The 22368-nt window shown below is 35.2% G+C and overlaps 1 protein-coding gene across 1 annotated transcript; it reads left to right on the top strand.

Annotated features, from left to right (window-relative positions):
- Nucleotides 1-1049: 1049 nt before the first annotated feature.
- Nucleotides 1050-21458, top strand: hspa4b (heat shock protein 4b). The gene is given in 19 exon segments (NM_199857.1): nt 1050-1272; nt 3336-3393; nt 3514-3654; nt 3891-4013; nt 6833-6932; nt 7011-7144; nt 7237-7481; nt 9678-9754; nt 9834-9985; nt 10091-10197; nt 11177-11310; nt 13326-13510; nt 15578-15667; nt 15762-15917; nt 15997-16122; nt 16668-16775; nt 17733-17852; nt 17933-18094; nt 20957-21458. Coding segments are annotated over 19 exon segments (2523 nt in total). The 5' UTR covers nt 1050-1165; the 3' UTR covers nt 21155-21458.
- Nucleotides 21459-22368: the final 910 nt, after the last annotated feature.

The following is a 22368-nucleotide window of genomic DNA, read 5'->3' on the forward strand; positions in this document are numbered from 1 at the left end:
CTTATTCTGGTCATGCAACCACGTGTTTATTTGACAAGATGTTAATTGATTTATCTCAAATATTACTTCGCAGAATTTTATTGTGACTCCAAAGTGATTATTTTTTACTTTAATACAAATTTTACATCTGCTCTATAATAAACCATAGTCTTTTTATGCAGATTTTATATTCGATAAAGGTACATTTTCAAATAGCAAGCCAGTATTTATAGCATTTATACAAGAGATTAAAATTACTTACAATTGCGGATTCACTTAACAAGAAAGCTCTCAAAACATATACAATTGGCACGACCTTTAATATGTATGATCTGTTAAATTGCTGTTATCATATTATTTTGCCCTCTTCACCCTCAATTCTTTTATTTATTATATCTAAAATCTCAGATCAGATAACCTATTCATTCATTCGTTTTCTTTTCAGCTTAGTCCCTTTATCAGGGGTCGCCACAGTGGAATAAACCGCCAACTTATCCAGCACATGTTCTATGAAGCGGATGCCCTTCCAGCTGCAACCCATCACTGGGAAACACCCATACACACTCATTCACTACAGACAATTGGGGTAAACCGGAGCACCTGAGGAAACCCACGCAAACACGGGGAGAACATGCAAACTCCACACAGAAATGGCAACTAGCCTAGACGAGGCTCGAACCAGCATTCTTCTTACTGTGAGGTGACAGCACTACCCACGGCACTACCAGATAACCTCGTTTCTCGTTTTTCATTCTTTATTAGCACCACTGTAAATAATCTAATGATTATTGTTGTAAATTATATACCAAATTCATCTTTCTGTTATAGAATAAATGTTCAAAGATAATAATAATAAAAAACGTCTAAACTGTGACTGTAAAAAGTTCTATTGATCTATCTGACTGTGTATTTATTTATTTATTATGAGGCTGAAACAGTCATTCATATAATCTCGAAGGGCTTTTAATATTACTTTTATATTGGACCTTTAAGCTCCGCCTTGAACCGGAATTGTTCCTGTTTTCTCCTGAGCGGCGTTTATCATCCGCAGCCTCATTCCTCCATGAAGTACAGTAGAATAATGAATTAAAACTGTCGTATTTACTCTTCACATTATACAGATTGACCACCTAGTCCTCATTTGATTTCGGGCTTATAGTACTTGAGTAATCCTGCTATTTTTAAGATGTCGGTGGTCGGTTTTGACGTGGGTTTTCTCAACTGCTATGTTGCGGTAGCTCGAGCCGGAGGAATCGAGACTGTGGCCAATGAATACAGCGACCGATGCACACCGTGAGTCTTCAACATTTGCACCTCTATAGCACCAACGCACACGATAATGAACAGGTCAACTTTTAGCCGAGTTGTGCAACTGCGGAAAGCCGCTGTTTATAGCGGGCTTTCTTTGTGAGACACGCTGATCTGACAGTGTGTTCTGCCCGCTCAGGAGCCTCCCTACACCATACAACACCATAGTCATGCGTGATTAGCGATTTGAAAATACTGTGGTACTTGCTAACTGTACTTAAAAAAACACAGTGTTATGTTATGATTATCATGAAACTGTTCTTAGCCATGGTACTTTTTTTTTTTATTAGTGTACGTTTTGATAGTTGACAAACCTAGCTACATTATACTCTCTCAATATTACCCTACATTATTCATTTGTTTTCATTATCTTGTTCAGACTTAATAAATTGTATTATTTAATATGAAATCATTGTATTTAGTTTAGATTTTTTCTTTTAATTATTTAGTAAATGGTTAGTATATGAGATAAAAAGTGAAAGTCTTAAAATCATATTTGGTTTCATCCAACGATAAATGTAATACTTTTTTATTATATGTATTTTTTGTACATTACTTTGTGTCCTGAGAAAAAAATCATGGGCTCATCAGTAGCTTGGGATGTGGAGGGTCTTATACTACTGTTGCCCTAAAAAAACTCAATAAAATATTCTAAAACTTACAAATACCTTAGGAACGGCATAACAGAAAATTTTAACGGTTTTTAAACCTTGACTTTGAGATACCTTAAAACCAGCAATCGTGCCATGCCTACACTATATTACATTAAAGTCGCCATTAGGGATACTCCGATCAGGATTTTTGTAGGAGATACCATGTACTGATTCCTCGTCATTGTGATCGGCCGATACAGAGTACCGATTCTGATGCTTTAAGCTTTATGTAACTTTACCATTTTATAAAGCACATTTTCTCTCTAAGTATAATAAATAAATAAAGGATGTTGCATATGATCCCTTTAACACTTCTCTTATAGCCATTTAGTGTGAACAAGTCATGGTCAGAAACAGCTTTACGGAAAATAATAGAAAAGACAAAAAAAAATTGGTTCGAAAAATGACTAACAATGTAATTTGGAAACATCGCAAACAATGGGAGAAGAATTAAACATGTCTCAATCAAGAAAAAGTTTCGAGCACATATTTGATGCATAAGAAGTTCAAATAGATCTTCCTCTGCTTGTAAACCCGTAAACAAACACTTGCGATTGGTTTATGAGATCGTCCAGATTAGCGAGTACTGATCGAGTTGTAATGTGATTATCGGTTGATACCGGTCTCCGGCTGATCTATCGGAGCATTCCTAATTTATTTCCTAATAGTTCAATATAAAACATTACTTTAAATTGTATGAACTAATGCAGTATTACTTTTTAAATTACACCTTATTTCAATAAAAACATAAACAGTCACATTTGTAAAACTGTGGAGTTCAATGCTGAATAGTCTAGCAGAATCTGCTTTTGACTTGATTTGCTCACCAAAGTGTACATTTACACAATCTGATTAATTTACACTGTTTAATTGAAACATTTCATTTCAGTTAGTTTTTTAATAACAAAACAAGCAAACAAACAAAAGGTTGCATTAAATTACATCAAATTTGTTAGATAAAAATTTGAATTGACAATCGAAACCCTCCCCATCATTCTCTCTCTTCTCAAATGGGATGGCGCACCAAATCAAAACTTACCATGGGATAACTTTTGCCTGCGGGCCCTAGTTTGGGCACTAGATTGTCCCCATTTGTCAGCAAGATGTTTAGAATTGTTTAAAATATATAATAAAATAAAAGTTTCTCCCTGATTTTGACAATATGTTTTCTCAATATTACCACAATATATTTGAAAAAGTAAGTTATACACTTTTACCTGCATATAATATGTTTTATACACATATCAAATCACATTTGTAAGGCTAATTTGATGCAGAGAAGTTGAACTAAACAGGCATTTGACACAAATAGATCATAAAACATGCTATAATAATTTTTCATTCTACTGTGACAATCATTTGTCTTAATGTTCGATCCACTGTTCGTCATTTCAGAGCTTGTGTGTCTTTTGGACCACGAAATCGGTCTATTGGAGCTGCAGCAAAAAGCCAGGTATCATCTATGTTCTCCATAGTTTGCAGTTTATTTTGCATCTCTTAAATCCAACTTCATCCATTCATAATATTTGTAATAATGCATCATTTCTTTTAATGCGTCTCAAATGAAACACAGATGGTCACCAACTGCAAAAACACTGTCCATGGATTCAAGCGTTTTCATGGTCGGGCTTTCTCAGATCCATTCGTCCAGAACTTGAAGCCTAGTCTCGTTTATGATCTGGCACAGATGCCATCGGGCACGACGGGCTTAAAGGTGGGTGTCTGAAAATAAGAGATTTGATCAGGAAAACTGAGTTCTGGTTTCTTCGTGCAGTCACCACATGCTGATGACTGATCACATTGTGCCAGCATTGTTCAGAGGTCTACATTGGCAGTCAATCCTTCTTCTAAAGCCAAGCACACAGTTCTGTTGTGCAGCAAATGTGAGAGTGTTTGGGAGCAGTTTCTGTTTTTTTTTAAGCAGTCGTATGATCTTGCATGTTGTCGTAGGTGATGTACATGGAGGAGGAGAAGGTGTTCAGCATTGAACAAGTCACTGCGATGCTCCTCACCAAACTCAAGGAGACTGCTGAGAGCGCCCTCAAGAAGCCTGTGGCTGACTGTGTCATCTCTGTAAGTCAAAAAAAAAAATGATAGAAGCCCTTTTTAACAATGTGTATTATTATAAGTTTATGAACCCTTTTCACAAGACTGTTATGACTCGTTTGATAATCATCAGCAAGTTGAGTCCTTGAAAGTTTGTAGTATATAGATTTTTTTAAATATAGACATTTATATGTATTTATGTATGTATTATATTATCTTTGCATCAAATTACAAAAAACAAATTAGGTTGTTTCAATGCAGGGTGTTTTTAATGCAGTCTCTTTGGGAAAGGACAGTAAATGTGACATTCTGTCCTCTGGCTGCTGTTATCAGTCTCACACAATTTTCTTTTTTCTTTTTGAAAGTCTTTATAACACCATCATCAAGTATATCTTTTATTATTTTAGCAAGTATGATTGTAAAAAATATTTGTTAAACTCTCCCATTCACTGAACTCTAAGTTTACCCAACTATGAAGACTGCCGCTACTAAGAAACCCGCAGATATGAAAAGGTTCCATTGGGCTGCGTTTACACTGTGTAATGGTTCCAGGTTTTTTTCTCATGGGGCATAGATCAGATATATGTGTAAGCAGGGGAAACAAATGTTCACTAAGCAAACAAGGTTTCCGGTTTACTCAGATCAGATTAGAACTGTACGATATTAGAAAAAACTGACATTGCGATATTTTGTTTGTCAGCGGCATATTGTAATATGAACATACTGTAATTTCACCAGATGACTTGAATCTGTAATTGGAAAGAATTCGTCATTTTAGACTGATTGGGATGATTTCGTAGGAAACATAAAACATAATAAACAAGTTGCTTGCATGAATAAATGCAATTGAGCAAAAACTCAAATGAAATAGTTTTTAAAATGGTTTTCTGGAACAGAAATTGAGAAATCAAATGTAAATGAAATTGTATTGTCTTTGTTGTTTAAATTAAAATTATACAATTAATCTTTGCTAACTTCAAATGTTATTATTTTTTATGTACTATTATTTTCACTTCAGTTCACTTCAAATCTTACAGCCACAGGCCTTAAAATCGAAGCAAATGAAAAACTTTCACTCTATTAGGTTTGCAATGACTCCACAACGTTATAAACTGTTGTTTCTGGTCAACTAAAATCCCACTAAAATTTTCTTAAGAGGTGAATAATCTAAAACTGAACTTCCATTGCAGTCCTGCAATGTGACTTGAGAATTTGCACATTGCGCTATCAATGCTGATATCAGATTCAGGCCTCCTTCATATGTGGAAATGTATCCGTTTTGAATCGGATGGGTTTCTTCATCTCTGCAATGTAAATGCGAGTCATGCATCATTAAAAACTGGACTTGGACGTGACATTTAAATGCTTTCTGGTAAAAAAAGCCTAGAACAAAAGAAGATGTACAAGTGATAACTTTTATATCATAAACTGTAATTAAAATCGCTTTTAAAAGATGATGTGAGCAAGTCGTCAAAAATGCAAATTGGATACAGTCACAAAATCGGAATTAATCATCAAGATCTGCAGTGCAAAATAATGCAGCCGCAATCACATCATGTGCTTTTGTGAGGGGAAAAAAATAAGTAGCAGGTCACATTTGAAAAAATCCATGTTGAAAAAAAAAACACACGCATTGTACTAACAAATTGTTGAAATTTAACAGTATTCGGAATAATAAAAGGAGCAAAGAATTAAGTATAAAAATAACATGGCACAATTCACTTTAAAGAAAACTCATTATAAAAGGCAAGCCTAATTTCATTAAAGTGATACCGAAGTAGCTATTAAGAAATTAGAAATTCACAATATCAAGTCACATTTATCACAAGTCTAAATGTTTGCACTTTTTTTGACACTTAGCTTGGGATATAAAAACATTTTAGGATATAAAGCATTGAACAATTCGAATGATAAAGTGACATGTACTCCAGAAAGCATAATTATCTGAGCAGAGAAATCTTTGTATGTATCTTACCTTTAATACAGTGACATTAAAATAGTCAGATCTTGCTTTATGAGTCAGCTTTAATTTTATATTTATATGACTTTTGATGAATATTAAAATGTGCTAAATGGAATGTTACTGCAATAAAAGGATAATATCAGGAGAACCACCGTAGGTGCTCTATTGTGGTTGCTCAAACACACAGCAACTGTTAATACAAATACAGATGTAGAGTTTTTAACAAAAATAAAACGTAAAACCTTAATGCAATCAAAGACTCTAGAATACACAAGATATTTCACTCTTAAAGTTTTGAATAGAGGAAGGTGTAACGGTCAATATAGCAAATCAAGCCCTGCCTTCTTGTACAGGAGCTAATCATTGATCAGTGTAGACTGGAGATTCTCTTGCGGAGAGGTTCAGACCAGACATGAGTTTCTGCAGATTTTGTGTAATTCACAGGTTTAGAAATTACACTAAGGGTACAGTTGTTGTTTAATTTTATTGGGGATTCCTAATATGAAATTTAATCATAAGCCTGGCAAGCAATTTTGGAGGATTTGATGTTTCCCTATTTAAAGAGAATTCCAGAGTATACTAACATGCGTTTCAAAGACGGCTAAGGGACTTTAATATAATCTAGATCTGCAGTATACAGATTCTTGACATTGAAAATAGCCATCGAAGCTGGCATGTTTGTAAACGCAAACAAAAGCAATCTAATCATTTACATTTCAGCTACCTTATGGAAGTGGTTAAAATAATCTCAAAACCTTTTAGACACCTTTTACACTGATGAAAACGCATCTTAACACCATATGAACACAAGGCTCAAGTCAACCATGTTCTTTTTTTTTCCTTTAATACTATAAATAAATAATTGCTGTTTAAAATCCCTAAGGTCCCCTGCTTCTACACCGATGCTGAAAGGAGATCCGTCATCGATGCAGCTCAGATTGCAGGACTCAACTGTCTGAGACTCATGAACGAGACCACTGCAGGTCAGTTTATTGCCATGCTTCTTCCGCAACACTTTTACGTTCTGTTCTTAAATGTCATCTGTGTTTTTTATTGTGCAGTGGCTCTGGCATACGGCATCTACAAGCAGGATCTACCTGCTCCTGAGGAAAAGCCAAGGAATGTGGTGTTTGTGGATATTGGCCATTCAGGCTACCAGGTTTCTGTGTGTGCCTTTAATAAAGGCAAGCTTAAGGTGTGTACTGATGTCATGGCATTTATTTCCCTCAAAACATGATTGTGACTAGCATGTGGGAGTATAAATCATTTTTTTTCCTGCTTGTACAGATTCTTGCTACAGCCTTTGACCCTGAAATGGGAGGAAAATACTTCGATGAGAGGCTGGTCAAATATTTTTGTGAGGAGTTTGTCGTGAAGTACAAACTAGATGCGAAGACCAAACCCAGAGCTCTGGTCCGGCTCTTCCAGGAATGTGAGAAGCTGAAGAAGCTGATGAGCGCCAACTCCTCCGACCTGCCGCTCAACATCGAGTGTTTCATGAATGACGTTGATGTCTCAAGCAGACTTAACAGGTAAGGAGTTACTCAAATTTAGTGATGACTTGCAAATGATTAAAATCCTTTCATCATTTAGTAGTCACTTCATTCCAAACCTGCATCACTTTTTTCATGGATTACCTGATAATTACCTGGATTACCGCATCTTTTATTTTCCAAAGGATCTATAGACTGGTATTTTCTGGGTTTCTTCAGGGCATATGTGGTTGTTTTGTGAGACTCACAAATCTTAATTTTTATTTCAATTTATCAATCAGCCATAAAATCAACAACCTTTAAGTAGGCCTGGGTGATTAATCGAAAAGTAATCAAACATTTGACTTTCAGAACCTATAATCAATCAAATTTGATCAAGGTAAATTTTTCAATTACTTTCCCTACCATGTGTATTGTGATCCCGCACTGTTAAGGCTAATTTATACTTACTATATTATTCTGATATTATATTATTAAACTTTATTGTTCTGATATTATACTTCTGCCAAGTGCGCGCGCGTACGGTCAGACGCAGCCTTCACATACCTGCGCACTTCTCCAAAAAAATGTAACTACTCATCACAATGATGCGTGGCATAAGCTTTGTGATTGGTCGGTTTGCTAGCGGTGACGAGGGTGGGTGGCACAGAGAGCCGTGTTTTAGGCAATGTGTGTTTTTAATTTAAGTTGTTCAGCATTGATGTTTAATAAAGAATTATAAATAGTAGATAGTGGGTGTTTACTTCAATTATTTTAAAATCAAGTAATGCACCCATTATTCAAAAATCTCACTAGTAATTAGTCATAGGACGATAACCGTTTTCAAGGTATACCGCGGTTTGGAAAAGTCAAGGATTTAAAACTGCCAGCATTTTCTACTATACCGTTCCTATAGTATGTGTACAAATTATTACATTTCTTTTATTTTTTTCGTTTTTTAGGACAACAGTATCTCCAGCAGAAAAATATCCAACGATGCCGTTTTAAATTGTAATGAAATCTTTGTTTTTGAAACTGATGAAGTCAATGATTTATTTTCATTATTTACCCTGACATGTTTACAGCTCCAAAATATTTTAAATGTTTCTAAAAAAAAATTTATTGAATATATTTTAGATCACTAATCACAAATCGTGAAACAGTGATATTTTTATCCAAGGTTATCATACCGTCAGAATCTTATACCGGCCCATCTCTACTAGGAATATGTGGTTGTTGGTTTTATGAAACATAACAAAACTACTAGTAGTTGGTATGATTTGTGCTACATTACAGTCTTAAAGGCACAGTGTGTAAATTTCGACACTAGAGGGTGTTTTCACAACAAACCTTGGATAATGCCATGACTGAGTATGGTATCATAGTTGTTGTCGCATTCGCTATTAAGCATTATCTTATAGATGACCTTCGCCGTCATCAAACGGCAACTTGATGGTTGGCAGCTTCAGTGTTCATCGAGCATAGGAATAAGCAGTAACTTTATCTGCTTTCTTGAGTAAAGTAAAGAACTTTTATTGTCATTGTAGTTATACAACGAAATTAGTTTGGTAACTCACAGAGACCAGCAGCAATATAAAAAGAGAGAAAACAAACAATAGACATAATACTAAAATATAAGATGCAAGATAAAATATACTAAATGTAAGAACATCATTCAGGAATGTTATTTTGCCCAATAGTCCTAATTCCAGATTTCCCCATTTTCTTATGTCTGTGAGATGTGCTTTGAGTGTAATTTAATGACATTTTGTAGTCCTTTAATATGCATGTATGAGGAAGCCGCTGTCAATATATTTAAAACAACGAAATTGCTTTTGAATGTCACAAGCGTTCTGTGTATATTATGAATAGAGCTGCAGGACTGAGTGTACGGTTTTTGTTATCCTCCTAGGGTTGTTTGGACAGCAAATTTTAGCTCTTAAGTGGCTATTTAAAATACTTTGAATGTTTTGTATTTTGTTACAGACATACAGTGTCATCCTGCTCTGAGTGCAACCCTGCTCGTTTTTTCTGTTCATTATAGGCCATTCAAACTCAGCTTTTTAATCAGTGAAGGTCAGGGGAAAGAAATTGGCATATAACCCTGCATATATCACATTTACATTTCATCCTTTCATTTGCACTTCATTAAACCTGAATTCCTACCAATCACAATTATTGGACTTTTACCAAAGTTGCCATCCCGACAGTAGTTAACACTAAGCTCATATACTATTATTTTTGTTTCTATGACAGGGCTCAGTTTGAAGAGATGTGTGCTGATATTTTAGCCCGAGTGGAGCCTCCGTTGCGCAGCCTCCTGGAACAAGCTCGTAAGTCATGAGCCTTGCTTGGATGATAAACGTTGCACCGAATCAGTGGAAATGATTCATCCAGCATTTGTCTCTGCAGATCTGAAGAAAGATGACATCCATGCAGTAGAAATAGTGGGCGGTGCTTCTAGAATGCCGGCCATCAAAGAGCGAATCAGCAAGTTCTTTGGGAAAGAGCCGAGCACAACGCTGAATGCAGATGAAGCTGTGGCCAGAGGATGTGCTCTCCAGGTCAGTCACGCTCACATCACATTTCCTTTGCTGACTGAAGCGTTTCTAGCTTAACAAGACCCTGTTGTGACCTGTTAGTGTTTTTTTGCTCTCGTTTCTCTACAGTGTGCAATCCTCTCTCCGGCTTTTAAAGTCCGTGAGTTCTCGATAACAGAAGTGGTTCCGTTTCCCATCTCTCTTAAATGGAATTCTGCAGCTGAAGATGGAGTCAGGTACAGTTGCGACAGCTGTGACATTCAGATACTGTTAAATAATCAGAAAAAAATCAGAAAAATCTGAATTGTAAGCCCCCCTGATTTATTAGCCCCCTGTTTATTTGTTACTCCATTTTCTGTTTAATGGAGAGATTTTTTTTTACACATTTCTAAACATAATAGTTTTACTAACTCATTTCTAATAACTGATTTATTTTATCTTTGCCATGATTGCAGTAAATAATACTTGACTAGGTATTTTCAAGAGACTTCTAAACAGCTTAAAGTGACATTTAACAGCTTAACTAGGTTCATGAGGTTAACTAGACAGGATAGGGTAAATAGGCAAGTTTTTGTATAAGGATGGTTTGTTCTGTTGGCTATCAAAAAAAAAATATATATATAGCTTAAAGGGGCTAATAATTTTAATCTTAAAATGTTTTTTAAAATATTAAAAACAGCTTTTATTCTAGCCAAAATAAAGCAAATAAGACTTTCTCCAGAAGAAAAAATATTATCAGACATACTTTGAAAACTTCCTTGCTCTATTAAACATCATTTGGGAAATATTTAAAAAAGAAAAAACATTTCAAAGGGGGCTAACTATTCTGATTGCAACTGTATATACATATACACACACACACACACACACACACACACACACAGTTGAAGTCAGAATTATTAGCCCCCTTTTGAATTTTTTTTCACACTTATTTTTTTATTTTAGACATGCCTTCTCATTCATTTTCAAAATGGATGCACATCTTGGCATTTCTATTAAGCATTTATTTAACGCGATAATCCAATATGTGCATAAAATACCTGGATGCTAACAGAGATATTGATATACTACTCAATACTGCAGTCTATTAGAAGACTTTTAAACTTTTATGATTTAGTTTATTTGTTGTTGTAATCAATGTCAATGGAGTCACCATATATGGTTATTCAAGCTTGATGCATGTTATTTACAGTGCTTCTCAATTTTTCATTGCAGTGACTGTGAGGTTTTCCCAAAGAACCATGCAGCACCTTTCTCTAAAGTGTTGACCTTTTACCGGAGAGAGCCATTTACCTTGGATGCATACTACAACTCCCCTAAAGAGCTCCCTTATCCAGATCCCACAATAGGTATGCACACACTCACACTTCAGAAGTAAAAATGTGAAGGATTTTTTTTAAAACTTGCAATAAATTGAACAAAAAAGAACAAAAACCAGTGTAACATAGTCAGTAAAACTTTATTTTGATGGTTTAGTTAAGAAATTCTGTTAAGGCGATATTTCACCCCAAGAATTTCACCCTCATCATTTACTCATCCTCAAGTGGTTTTAGACCTTCTTTTGAAGAAAGCTAAAAAACTGTACCCACTAATATTCATAGTTGGAAAAACAAAAACAGTGGAAGTTAAAACTCTCCTTCTCTCAATAGACAGCAAGGGTTGGTAGTCAGCAAGTCCCTAGCGTACATTTTTTTCCTTGTTGAAATAATATGTAACTCGTGGATCAATCCATTGAATCGACCCAAAGCGACAGAAATAAACTTATAAAAGAAATATTTTATATCAGTGTAAAATAGTCTTGTCAGATGAAGAAGAGCCGGAGTCAGAGATTCAAATAAAGAAAGTTTACTGAAGCTAGTTTGCAGTTTCATCAGCAAAAGCCAGCTTCAACACTCGCAATGAGTTTGTAGGCCGCTCAGCTTATAGTCTCTCAATTATACTCTTACATCACATCCATTAACCACGTCATACATATAGGTGTTTTAACCTGGTTAAAACACAGATGGACCACATGTGTGCATGTGTACAATTTTGAAAGATATCTCAATATCTCAAGCATACAAACGTCAGACAGCCAGAAGGCTATTTACAGCTGACCCCAGACCTGATCATCCATAATCAAAATAATCCATAATCAAATAAAACACACACACATAAAGTACAATCTGTTTCTTACCCAAGGCTGAGTATACTCTCAGACGTCTTTATCGAACTGGTTAAAAACCAGTATAATCTACATCCAAACTGGCAGCTTACATACAAAGGAATTACCTTTAAAAGATTTAACACATTAAATGGATGACATAATTAGCACATAGCAAATAACAATAGGAAAAGTTGATTTCAATTCTTCAAGAGTCCACGTCCACTTAAGAGGTCTCCATCACCTCTGACCTAGCTAAGTAGGTCCTGAGGAATCAAATTATTTGGCATACAAAAAAGCAATCACACACATATTATTCCAGTTTTACTCTGAAGTGGAATTACACTAAGGTCATCATATAATCTAGGCTCTTAAATATTCTACTTTATTAATAATCATAAAGACATAAGAAAGGATGTGTTACAGTTCCTTCAGGGTTTAGCTAGAAAACCAAAGAGACACTTTTTTTTGTGTGTTGAATTTCTAATATGATAGCTTAAAGAACAAAATCTAGTTTGTTTGTTTTGTTTTTTGGCAGGACCTCATGTCATTTTACTGAGAGTTTAGCTAATGAATCTGTGACACAATGACCTGCTGTAAATAAAAAAGAACTACAACAAAGTAATTCTGTTACTATAGAAACAAAAATATATTTCATGAAACCTTGTAAAACACATGTATCTGAATTGGCATTCGCCAGTGCTACGGTCAAAGGTGGCAGATATTTTGAGACCTGCAAAAGTTCTTTTGTGTATACTGTTGGATCTTCCCCTAGTCCGCCAGGTTCAAAGATCAGTCAGAGACTTCAAAAAAGTTGAAATTAATTTAACGAATCAAATGGATAAAACATACAGGGCCCTGGGTAGCAGAGAACAGCAGCACAGGCCGTTGTCAGCTGCGCACCCCCCCACCCCCCAGTTGTCACAAATGATCTGCACAGAAAAAGTTTTACACACACAGAACACACAAGACAGAGCCTAAAAGAAAGAATTATAACATTTTTCTGATAACAAGTTCTCTGAATTTAATTTTTTGGTTATCAGTCACAAAACCACAGCTGTTATGGAGCAAGGTTTTATGAGGTGAAGCACACAAACATGAGTTCATATACTTTATTAAAACAGGATTCAATTATTAATGCATAAAACAAAGTTAGAAAACATCATAACTACTTCAATACTGTCAGTATGTAAAAAATAAATAAACTAAATTTCTCTGCAGGCCAGTATGTTGTCCAGAAAGTGGTTCCCCAGGCCTCCGGTGAGAGTTCAAAGGTTAAAGTGAAGGTGCGAGTGAACATTCATGGCATCTTTAGTGTTTCCAGTGCTTCACTAGTGGAGGTGCAGAAATCTGAGGAGGAAGAGGAGAGCATGGAAACCGAGCAGAGCACAGAAAAAGAAAATGAGGTACTGAGTGCTTTTTCTTAAACACTAGCTGAAGTACTCATGAAATGCCGTTTCATCACAGTTCTAAAATGATGCAGAAGTGGGTGTCTTGAAAAATTAGGCAAAGCTTGTTTTCATATGATGTGGACACGCCTCATCATAAATATTTAAGACATTAACACAGATTTTCAGTAATGCAATACACTCACCTGCCACTTCATTAGGTACACCTGTATAACTGTTTTTTTACGCAAAGTTCTAATCAGCCAATAACATGGCAGCAACTCGATGCATTTAGGCATGTAGACATGGTCAAGATGATTGCTGCAGTTCAAACCGAGCATCAGAATGGGGAAGAAAGGTGATTTAAGTGACTGAACATGGCATGTTTTTTTTGTGCCAGACAGACTGGTCTAAGTATTTCAGAAACTGCTGCTCTACTGGGATTCACACAACCATGTATAGGGTTTACAGAAAATGGTCTGAAAAAGAGAAAATATCTAGTGAGTAGCAGTTCTGTGGGCACAAATGCCTTGTTGATGTCAGAGGAGAATGGCCAGACTGGTTCAAGCTGATAGAAAGGCAACAGTAACTCAAATAACCACTCGCTACAACCGAGGTCTGCATCTACAATATGTCGAACCTTGAGGCGGATGGGCTACAGCAGCGGAAGACCAGACCGGGTGCAACTCCTGTCAGCTAAGAACATGAAAACTGAGGCTACAATTCGCACAGGCTCAGCAAAATTGGACCATAGAAGATTGGAAAAACATTGCCTGGTCTGATGAGTCTTGATTTCTGCTGCGACATTCAGATAGTAGGGTCAGAATTTGGTGTCAACATCTTGAAAGCATGGATCATCCTGCCTTGTATCAACGGTTCAGGCTGCTGGTGGTGATGGTGTAATGATGTGGGAGATATTTTCTTGGCCCACTTTGGGCCCATTAGTTCCAATTGAGCATTGTGTCAACGCCACAGCCTACATGGGCATTGTTGTCCATCCCTTTATGACCACAGTGTACCCATCTTCTGATGGCTACCTCCAGCAAGATAATGTGCTTTGTCACAAAGCGCAAATCATCTCAGACTGGTTTCTTGAACATGACAATTTCACTGTACTTAAAATGGCCTCCACAGTCACTAGATCTCAATCCATTAGAGCAATTTGGCATGTGGCCGACAATTTTACAGGAACTGTGTGTGATGGTATCATGTCAATATGGACCAAAATCTCTGAGGAATATTTCCAGTACCTTGTTGAATCTATGCCATGGAGGATTAGGGCAGTTCTGAAGGCAAAAGGGGGTCCAACCTGATACTACTTAGGTGTGCCTAATAATGAACATGTCATGAGTGCACTTCAGAAGATTGTTAATAGTTATGTATTATTTAAAGTTATTTATTACAAATAAATTTAAATATTTATTTATTTAAAGAATACATTTAAAGAATATACATACTGTTATATTGGTGTCCATCATGGTACCAAATCCTTAAAGACTTGATGGGCAAATTATTTTCAAGCTGAAATATTACACGTTTCTTGCACTGGCCTACAACATGCACAAGATATTGATTGAATATGTTCTGATTCTTTCCATTTTTTTTTTACTTTAATCAGTTAAACTTGTACTAATCTTATTATTAATCTATTATACTATAATATTATTAATCTTAGGTGATGTTAATTTTTAAAAACTAAATGAATTAAAAATGGTAAAATGAGCTTATTTCCAAATAAATGTTTTGAGCTTACGACAATATTGTGATAAAAGCTTCTGTAATTTTAACAACTTAAAACATGAAAAACACTATCACTATTTAGTTATTTAAATAGTAATTATAACACTATTTATTTAATAAAAATTTATTGATTCTAACATTATAATTAGAATATGCAGCAAAGATATCTATGTTAAAATCTGTGAACATGTAGTGCATCTATTATTTCATGACTCTTTAGACACCTTCACTATTTTTATTGATTTATTCCTCAACATTAATGTGTTAGTTACATTTTGTTCTACATCATAGGTCTAATATTTTGTCATTTTTGTGTCACCACCATATGTTTTTGATCATTCACAGAACAAAATGCAGGTTGATCAAGAGGAACAAAAGACTCCAGAGACGGAACAGGAAAATGGCGAGAAAAAACCTGGAACTGAGGAAATGGAGGTAAAAGATTCAGTGACTCACCAATTCAATGAGTTTGAGTCATTTGATCCAAACACCTACATGTATAACAAGCTGCGAATTACAATTTGTTCAGACCTCAGCAGAGGAAGGCAAACAGGAGAAGAAATCAGATCAGCCTCCCCAAGCCAAGAAGCCCAAGGTGAAGACAAAGGTGCTGGATTTGCCCATTGAAAACAACCCGCAGTGGCAGCTGGCCAACGACATGCTGAATCTGTTCGTGGAGAGTGAGGTGTGATATCTCAAAACTGGATTATGGGGGAAATGTTTTTAGCGCTGAGTTAATCTACTGTGAAATTCCTTTTCCTCAGGGTAAGATGATCATGCAGGACAAGCTGGAGAAGGAGCGCAATGATGCCAAGAATTATGTTGAGGAGTATGTGTACGAGATGAGGGACAAACTGCATGGCATATTCGAGAAGTTCGTCACTGAGAGTGTGAGAGCAGTTACATGCCTTCATCTGCATGCTTTCTAGCACCAGGGCCTGGGTCCAGGAAGAAAGTGTCTTGGATAAAAAATTCTGAAAAGTTTATTAACAAGAAAATATTTAAGATATTATTTGAATAGGTCTGAGGAACATTGAAGTGACCTGGTATTTTTATTTTACTTTTTGGGTAATGTATGAGGTGTTTAGAACAACATTCAACTGCAAGCTCACTATGTTATTATTGTTCAGACATTTTGTTGATATCACTGTCAGTAAATGACCATCTTAGTGCATAACATTCTAATTTAGTTTAGGTTTATTAGCAATCTGTTTGTTATCTTTTTATTATTAATATTATTTTAGTCATTAAATAATAATATAGTTACTTTATGTATGTAATTTTAGCAGGCCTATTTCGGATTTAGTAAAACCTTTTTAAATTTAGTTTAATTAAAGCAAAAATTTTTTGTTTTGTTTTTCATCTTAGTAACAGAAAATGATCTTTAATCATTTTAGTTGTCAATAAAAAATAATGGGGCTGTTTTCTCTTACAGGACAGAGATGTTCTCTCATTAAAACTAGAAGACACTGAGGTCTGGCTGTATGAGGATGGAGAAGACCAGCCCAAACAAATATACATCGACAAACTTGCTGAACTGAAGGTAGTAAATACCTTTTACATTTTACAATATATTATTTATAGTAGAGGTGCCGAAATTAATTGACTGTGATGCAGACCTGCACAATTTGGTATCGGTTCAGTTCCTAACCGGTTATTACACACTGAGTTTATTTTATTTTTTTATATGTGCTATGTCGCCATAATAGTATGGTGCAGAAGGTGAGCACAAGTAATTAAAATGCAGAAACACTGCACAATTCATTGGACACTCTGGGCAGTCATTCACTGACACTGAAGTTACAGCAGAAGCCCCTATTTAGGGCTGGGCGGTTTGCCCTAAAATCCAAATCCCGATTAATCTAGCGTTTTGACTCTATTATGATTAATGAAAAAACAATACACGCGATAGATAGATAGATAGATAGATAGATAGATAGATAGATAGATAGATAGATAGATAGATAGATAGATAGATAGATAGATAGATAGATAGATAGTAGTAAAAAAAATTATATTTATATATAATAATTAAATAAAAGATTAGCAGTACATCATATTATTCATTATATCCCATTAATATTTTATAAATCATAATATTCAATATATCACATTAATATTTAATATATCATATTATTAATACAACTCAATACAAAAATAATAATAGATCAGAATAAACTACATTTAACAGTCAACATTTCTGGATAGAACAGTGATAAAAAAAAAACTCATTGAGTTTTGTTTAATGCATTCAAAAAGATTTTTTTTTTTAAGCAGATAAATTAATGTTACTGTTCATATATCTGACTGCTTGTATTAAAGGACAAGATTGTATTACAAATAATATATAAATGTATTTAAAAATTAGTAGATTAACACCTCTAATATTTATATACTGTAAGCATGTCAATTTATCTAACCATTCCAGATTGAAAAGTAATGTCTATTACTTTAAATCTAAAGTATTTTAAGCCCATTGATGTGAAAAATGTTTTTGCAGAACCTTGGCCAACCCATTCAAGACAGATACAGAGAGTTTGAGGAGAGACCCAAAGCTTTTGAAGAGCTGGGCAGACAGTTGCAGCAATACATGAAGATTGTTGAGGCCTACAAAACCAAGGTGAAGTAAACGCATCACAAAAGGTACAAAGTTGCTCTTGATAAGCACACAGTGGCTTCACGTGGCTTTCTAAATTTTAGGAAGAGCAGTATGATCATCTGGAGGAGGCAGAAATTCAGAAGGTGGACAAGATGGTGAATGATGTCATGATCTGGATGAACAGTAAAATGAACCAGCAGAGTAAACAGAGTCTTGCCATCGAGCCAGTGGTGAAAACGACAGAGATCCAGGCCAAAACACGGGTTAGTGACTGTTACATTAAGCACATAAGGGTTATATTGTGGTGTTGGCCTGAAACGAATTAATAGAAGCGATTAATAATCAGGAATGAAAATAATCAAAAACATTTGATTACCAATTACTGTGTTTGTACATAAAAAACACTTTACAGTAAATAATTACTTATTTCTTAGAGCTGTGGTAGAAAAAAACATTTGAAAAATCAATTCTTCTTTCAAAATGTATCTCTAATCTCTCATGAATTGATTCTCAAGTGTTTTAAACAGCAGATGGCGCTGTATGCTTCACAAACAACCATATTCAATGGGGTCCAATGGGGTATATGCAGACAGACTTTTAATTTCAGTCAGCCAGCCCCAGGGCTTTCAGTGAATTGTCATCCCTTACAAAATCACTGCATTTAAGATCGGATTTCTTTGAAAAACAGCAATCTTCACTGACTAGATAAGATATGTTTTAAAGTCGGTCTCAGCTTTAACAATCAAATAGATGCTTAAGTCTTTTTAACTGATTAGTAGCTGTGCATGCATATATATATATATATATATATATATATATATATATATATATATATATATATATATGTATATATATATATATATATATATATATATAGAATTTATAGCTAATTCTGTTTTAACCTTAAATAATCTTTAATAAAGATATGACAAATTTGTCAGTGAATTACAAGAGTGTTTGTAGTGTTTACATTGATCATTACATAAAAGCCAACTTGTATGAATCTGCTGAACGCACAAGCACTCTTCCTCTTGAACAGTTGGGAAACTAGCATAGATCGCCATCTGCTGTTAAATGTTTGGAAGTGATTTAAAGGTCCCATATTTTTTTAGATATTAGTATCAGTATTGTTAGTTTAAGATCTCTATTAGCTAGTGTGCTCCAAAACAGTGTCAAAATAGCGTTTGGATATATAAAACTGATGTAAACTTGTAAAGCTTGTAGTTTGTCACCTCATACTTTAGTCTCTCATCAAATCATAACCAATCAAATGCTCTCTAGTATCTGACATGCTCCGCCCCCTTCAAGACGTTTCCCATTTGCTTTTCATTTGATGCACTTGAGGTAAACCGCTCTTATTGGCATTGCAGTGATAAAAAGCACTATTGGCTGTTTTTTAAAAAGGTTGAGGAGGATGTCTCGCCCTCTCTTCGTGTTTTGGTTGAGATTACATCAAACATCTAATAAACATGCATATTGCAAAGCATTTCACAGGACTTTGAAGAGAGGCAAGCAATGCAAATCTCAGAATCGACTTCTTTTATAACTACAGCTTCAGCTGCTGTAGCTCATCTGCTTCAAGGTTTTGTGTTCAGAGATGTGCTCTTCGGCAGACCCCAGTTGTGATAAGATCAAAAGACATTTTCACGTTTTCTCTTTTTCTGACCTTTCTTTGTAAACCCTAGAGACGGTTGTGCATCAAAAGCTCTGTGGATCATCAAGCACCACCAACCATGTCACATGCAAAGTCACATAAAGGACTAGTTCTTCCAGGAATTAAAAATTACAGATAGTTTACCCTCAGGCCACTGAAGATGACTATTTTTTTTTGTCTTCAGTAGAACATTAAAGAAGATTCAAAGAAGAGTCTTTAGTGACTAGTAAAATGCAAGTCAATGGTCTAAATTAACAAGTTCAAATCAATCCCAGAGGCTTCTGATTATACACCGAGCTCTTGTGTAGTCAAACAGTCAATCTGTGCTAGAAATTGGACATTATTTAAAGGGTTATTAGCTGTAATCCACTGCCTGAGCGAATGATTGTGTAGACGTGAGGTGACGAGTGTGGATGCACTATTTTTTTTTTGGTCCTTACCTGTGATTGTTTAATATGCAGAAATGATGACTCCATTCTGTTAAATGAATTTGCATCTGAGTGCACATTCGTGTATACATCATCAAGTTACAGGAAGCTCATGCTTTTATGTGCACAGCAAGAACTGTTTGCCCAGGCTGTGGATTAAAGCTAATAATATCCTAAATAATGCCAATTTTCATTATTGGGTGAACCTGCCCCTTTTAAAGGTGGTAACTTGTGTTGAACTTACCTTTATTTATTTAAGATTTGTTTATGGGTAAAACAAAGACAATGCAGGTCAGGTAGTTGAAACAGTAGGCATGCACTCCGGTGCTCGCGGCGACCCGAGTTCGATTCCGCCTCACGATCCTGTGCCGATCCTTCCCCTCTCTCTGCTCCCCGTGCTTTCCTGTTGATTCTCTCTGCTGTCTTATCGAATAAAGGTGAAAACCCCTAAAAAAATTATAAATAAAATAAAAATAAATAATTAATCTTGCCTACATCTAACGACTCTTCTGCCTTTTAAATTTATCAGGTAATGTGTCACAGTGTCAGTACACTGCTTCAGTTTTTCGCTTTCACACTTGTACTTATTAATTTTAGTGAAAACATCAGATGCTGTTGGTTGGATCTTGTTGGTTGTGCACCTTTTTTACTGACCAAGGTTGTCGACGCCACTATAACGACACAGATCACTCTGCCTATTCATGCCAAAACCTCTGAAAAAGTGATTGACAGGTGGTAATTTGTGTTTAACTTATCTGTATTTATTTAGGATTTGTTTATGGGTAAAACAAAGATCATGCAGGTCAGGTAGTTGAAACGGTAGGCTACAAATAATTAATTTGTTTTGAATAATTAATTATTCATAATTAATTTGCCTCCGCCTGTGCTGACGATGCCTTCATCCATCAGGATGTGTCACATTAGACATTGTACGATGCCAGATTGTTCGACATCGCCCAACCCTAGTTTCCACACATTGTTATTGGCTGATTAGATAGCAGTGTGCATTTTGCTACATAAATTTATTTCAACATTTTCCACAGGAGCTGTTTTCTACTTGCAATCCAGTCGTGACCAAACCCAAGCCCAAAGTGGACTTGCCAAAAGAAGAGAACCCATCAGAACCCAACGGGCCCGTCAACACACAGGAAAACCCTGAAGCTCAGCCCGGCGGCACAGAACCAGCTGCTGCAGACAGTGCAGGAAACACAGAAAACAAGCCTGACATGGACCTTGATTAAACACGCTGTGTAATGTTATGTTAACGTTACACGTTATGTTATGTAACATAATGTTTTGTTAATGTTAACTTATGTTTCCAGTGACTAGAATGCTAAATCATCATCATCATCCTCCTCAAAACAGGGAGACTCTAACAGTGAGCGATTCAGTGGCTACATTTGCATGTCGTTTTATATTAAGAAAATCATAAGTCATAATGCTGTAAGACTTCTGATTGAGAACAATTCTGTCTGCCTACAATTGAGTTTCTGTCATATGCCGGTTCTGTCAGCTGTTGTTTCAATAAATATGGATTGAAACGTGTGCAAATTTATGTTGAGGTTATTTAGTGTAATGCAAAGGAGTCTATATTTGTTTTGTTCAGGTTGCTTTACCGTTTGGTTTAAGGATGAATTTACATGTGATTAAATTTACTAGTAATATTCAAATTATAGGACAGAACGGGAAACGTTACAAGGGAATAAAGAACTTTTTTTAGTATGCAAATTATCTTATTTATGAAAAATTTGCAATGCTATGGCTGCTAATTGCATCAATATTATTTATTTTACATTCATTATCCTATATTTAAATCCACACATCTCAGGTCCAGTTTACTTTTTGGAGTGAACAGACGTCTTTTAATCATCTGGTTTTGTCAGTTTTCAAATTTATTGTTGCAGTTATCATTAATATTAGAAAAAGTACACACAAATAATTTACTTAAATTATAATATCAACTTTTAACAGGACCTTTCTTTCTAATAACTGATTTATTTTTATCTTTGGCATGATGACAATACATTATTTTTTATTAGATGTTTTAAGATAGTTGAATTCAGCTTATTGTGACATTTAAAGGCTTAACTAAGTTAACTGGGTAACCTGGCAGTTTAGGGTAATAAGGCAACTCGTATAACCACATAGCAGTTTGTTCTCTAGACAATCAAAACAAATATATAGCTTAAAGGGGCTAATATTTTTTACCTTAAAAACTGCTTTTATTCTCGCCTAAATAAAGCAAACAAGACTTTCTCCTGGGGAAAAATAATATCAAAAATTCTGTGAAAATTTCCCTACTCTGTATTACACAAATATTTGGGAAATATTTAAAAGAGAAAAACTGGGCTAATAATTCTGACTTTAACTGTTTATTTATTATTAATATATAATTGCTTAAATCACTTTTAACCCAAACCAAATAGCTTTGTTTGTTCATTAATTGATCGACTTT

This window comes from Danio rerio, chromosome 14, assembly GCF_049306965.1.
Source record: "Danio rerio strain Tuebingen ecotype United States chromosome 14, GRCz12tu, whole genome shotgun sequence".
NCBI classification, from domain to species: domain Eukaryota; kingdom Metazoa; phylum Chordata; class Actinopteri; order Cypriniformes; family Danionidae; genus Danio; species Danio rerio.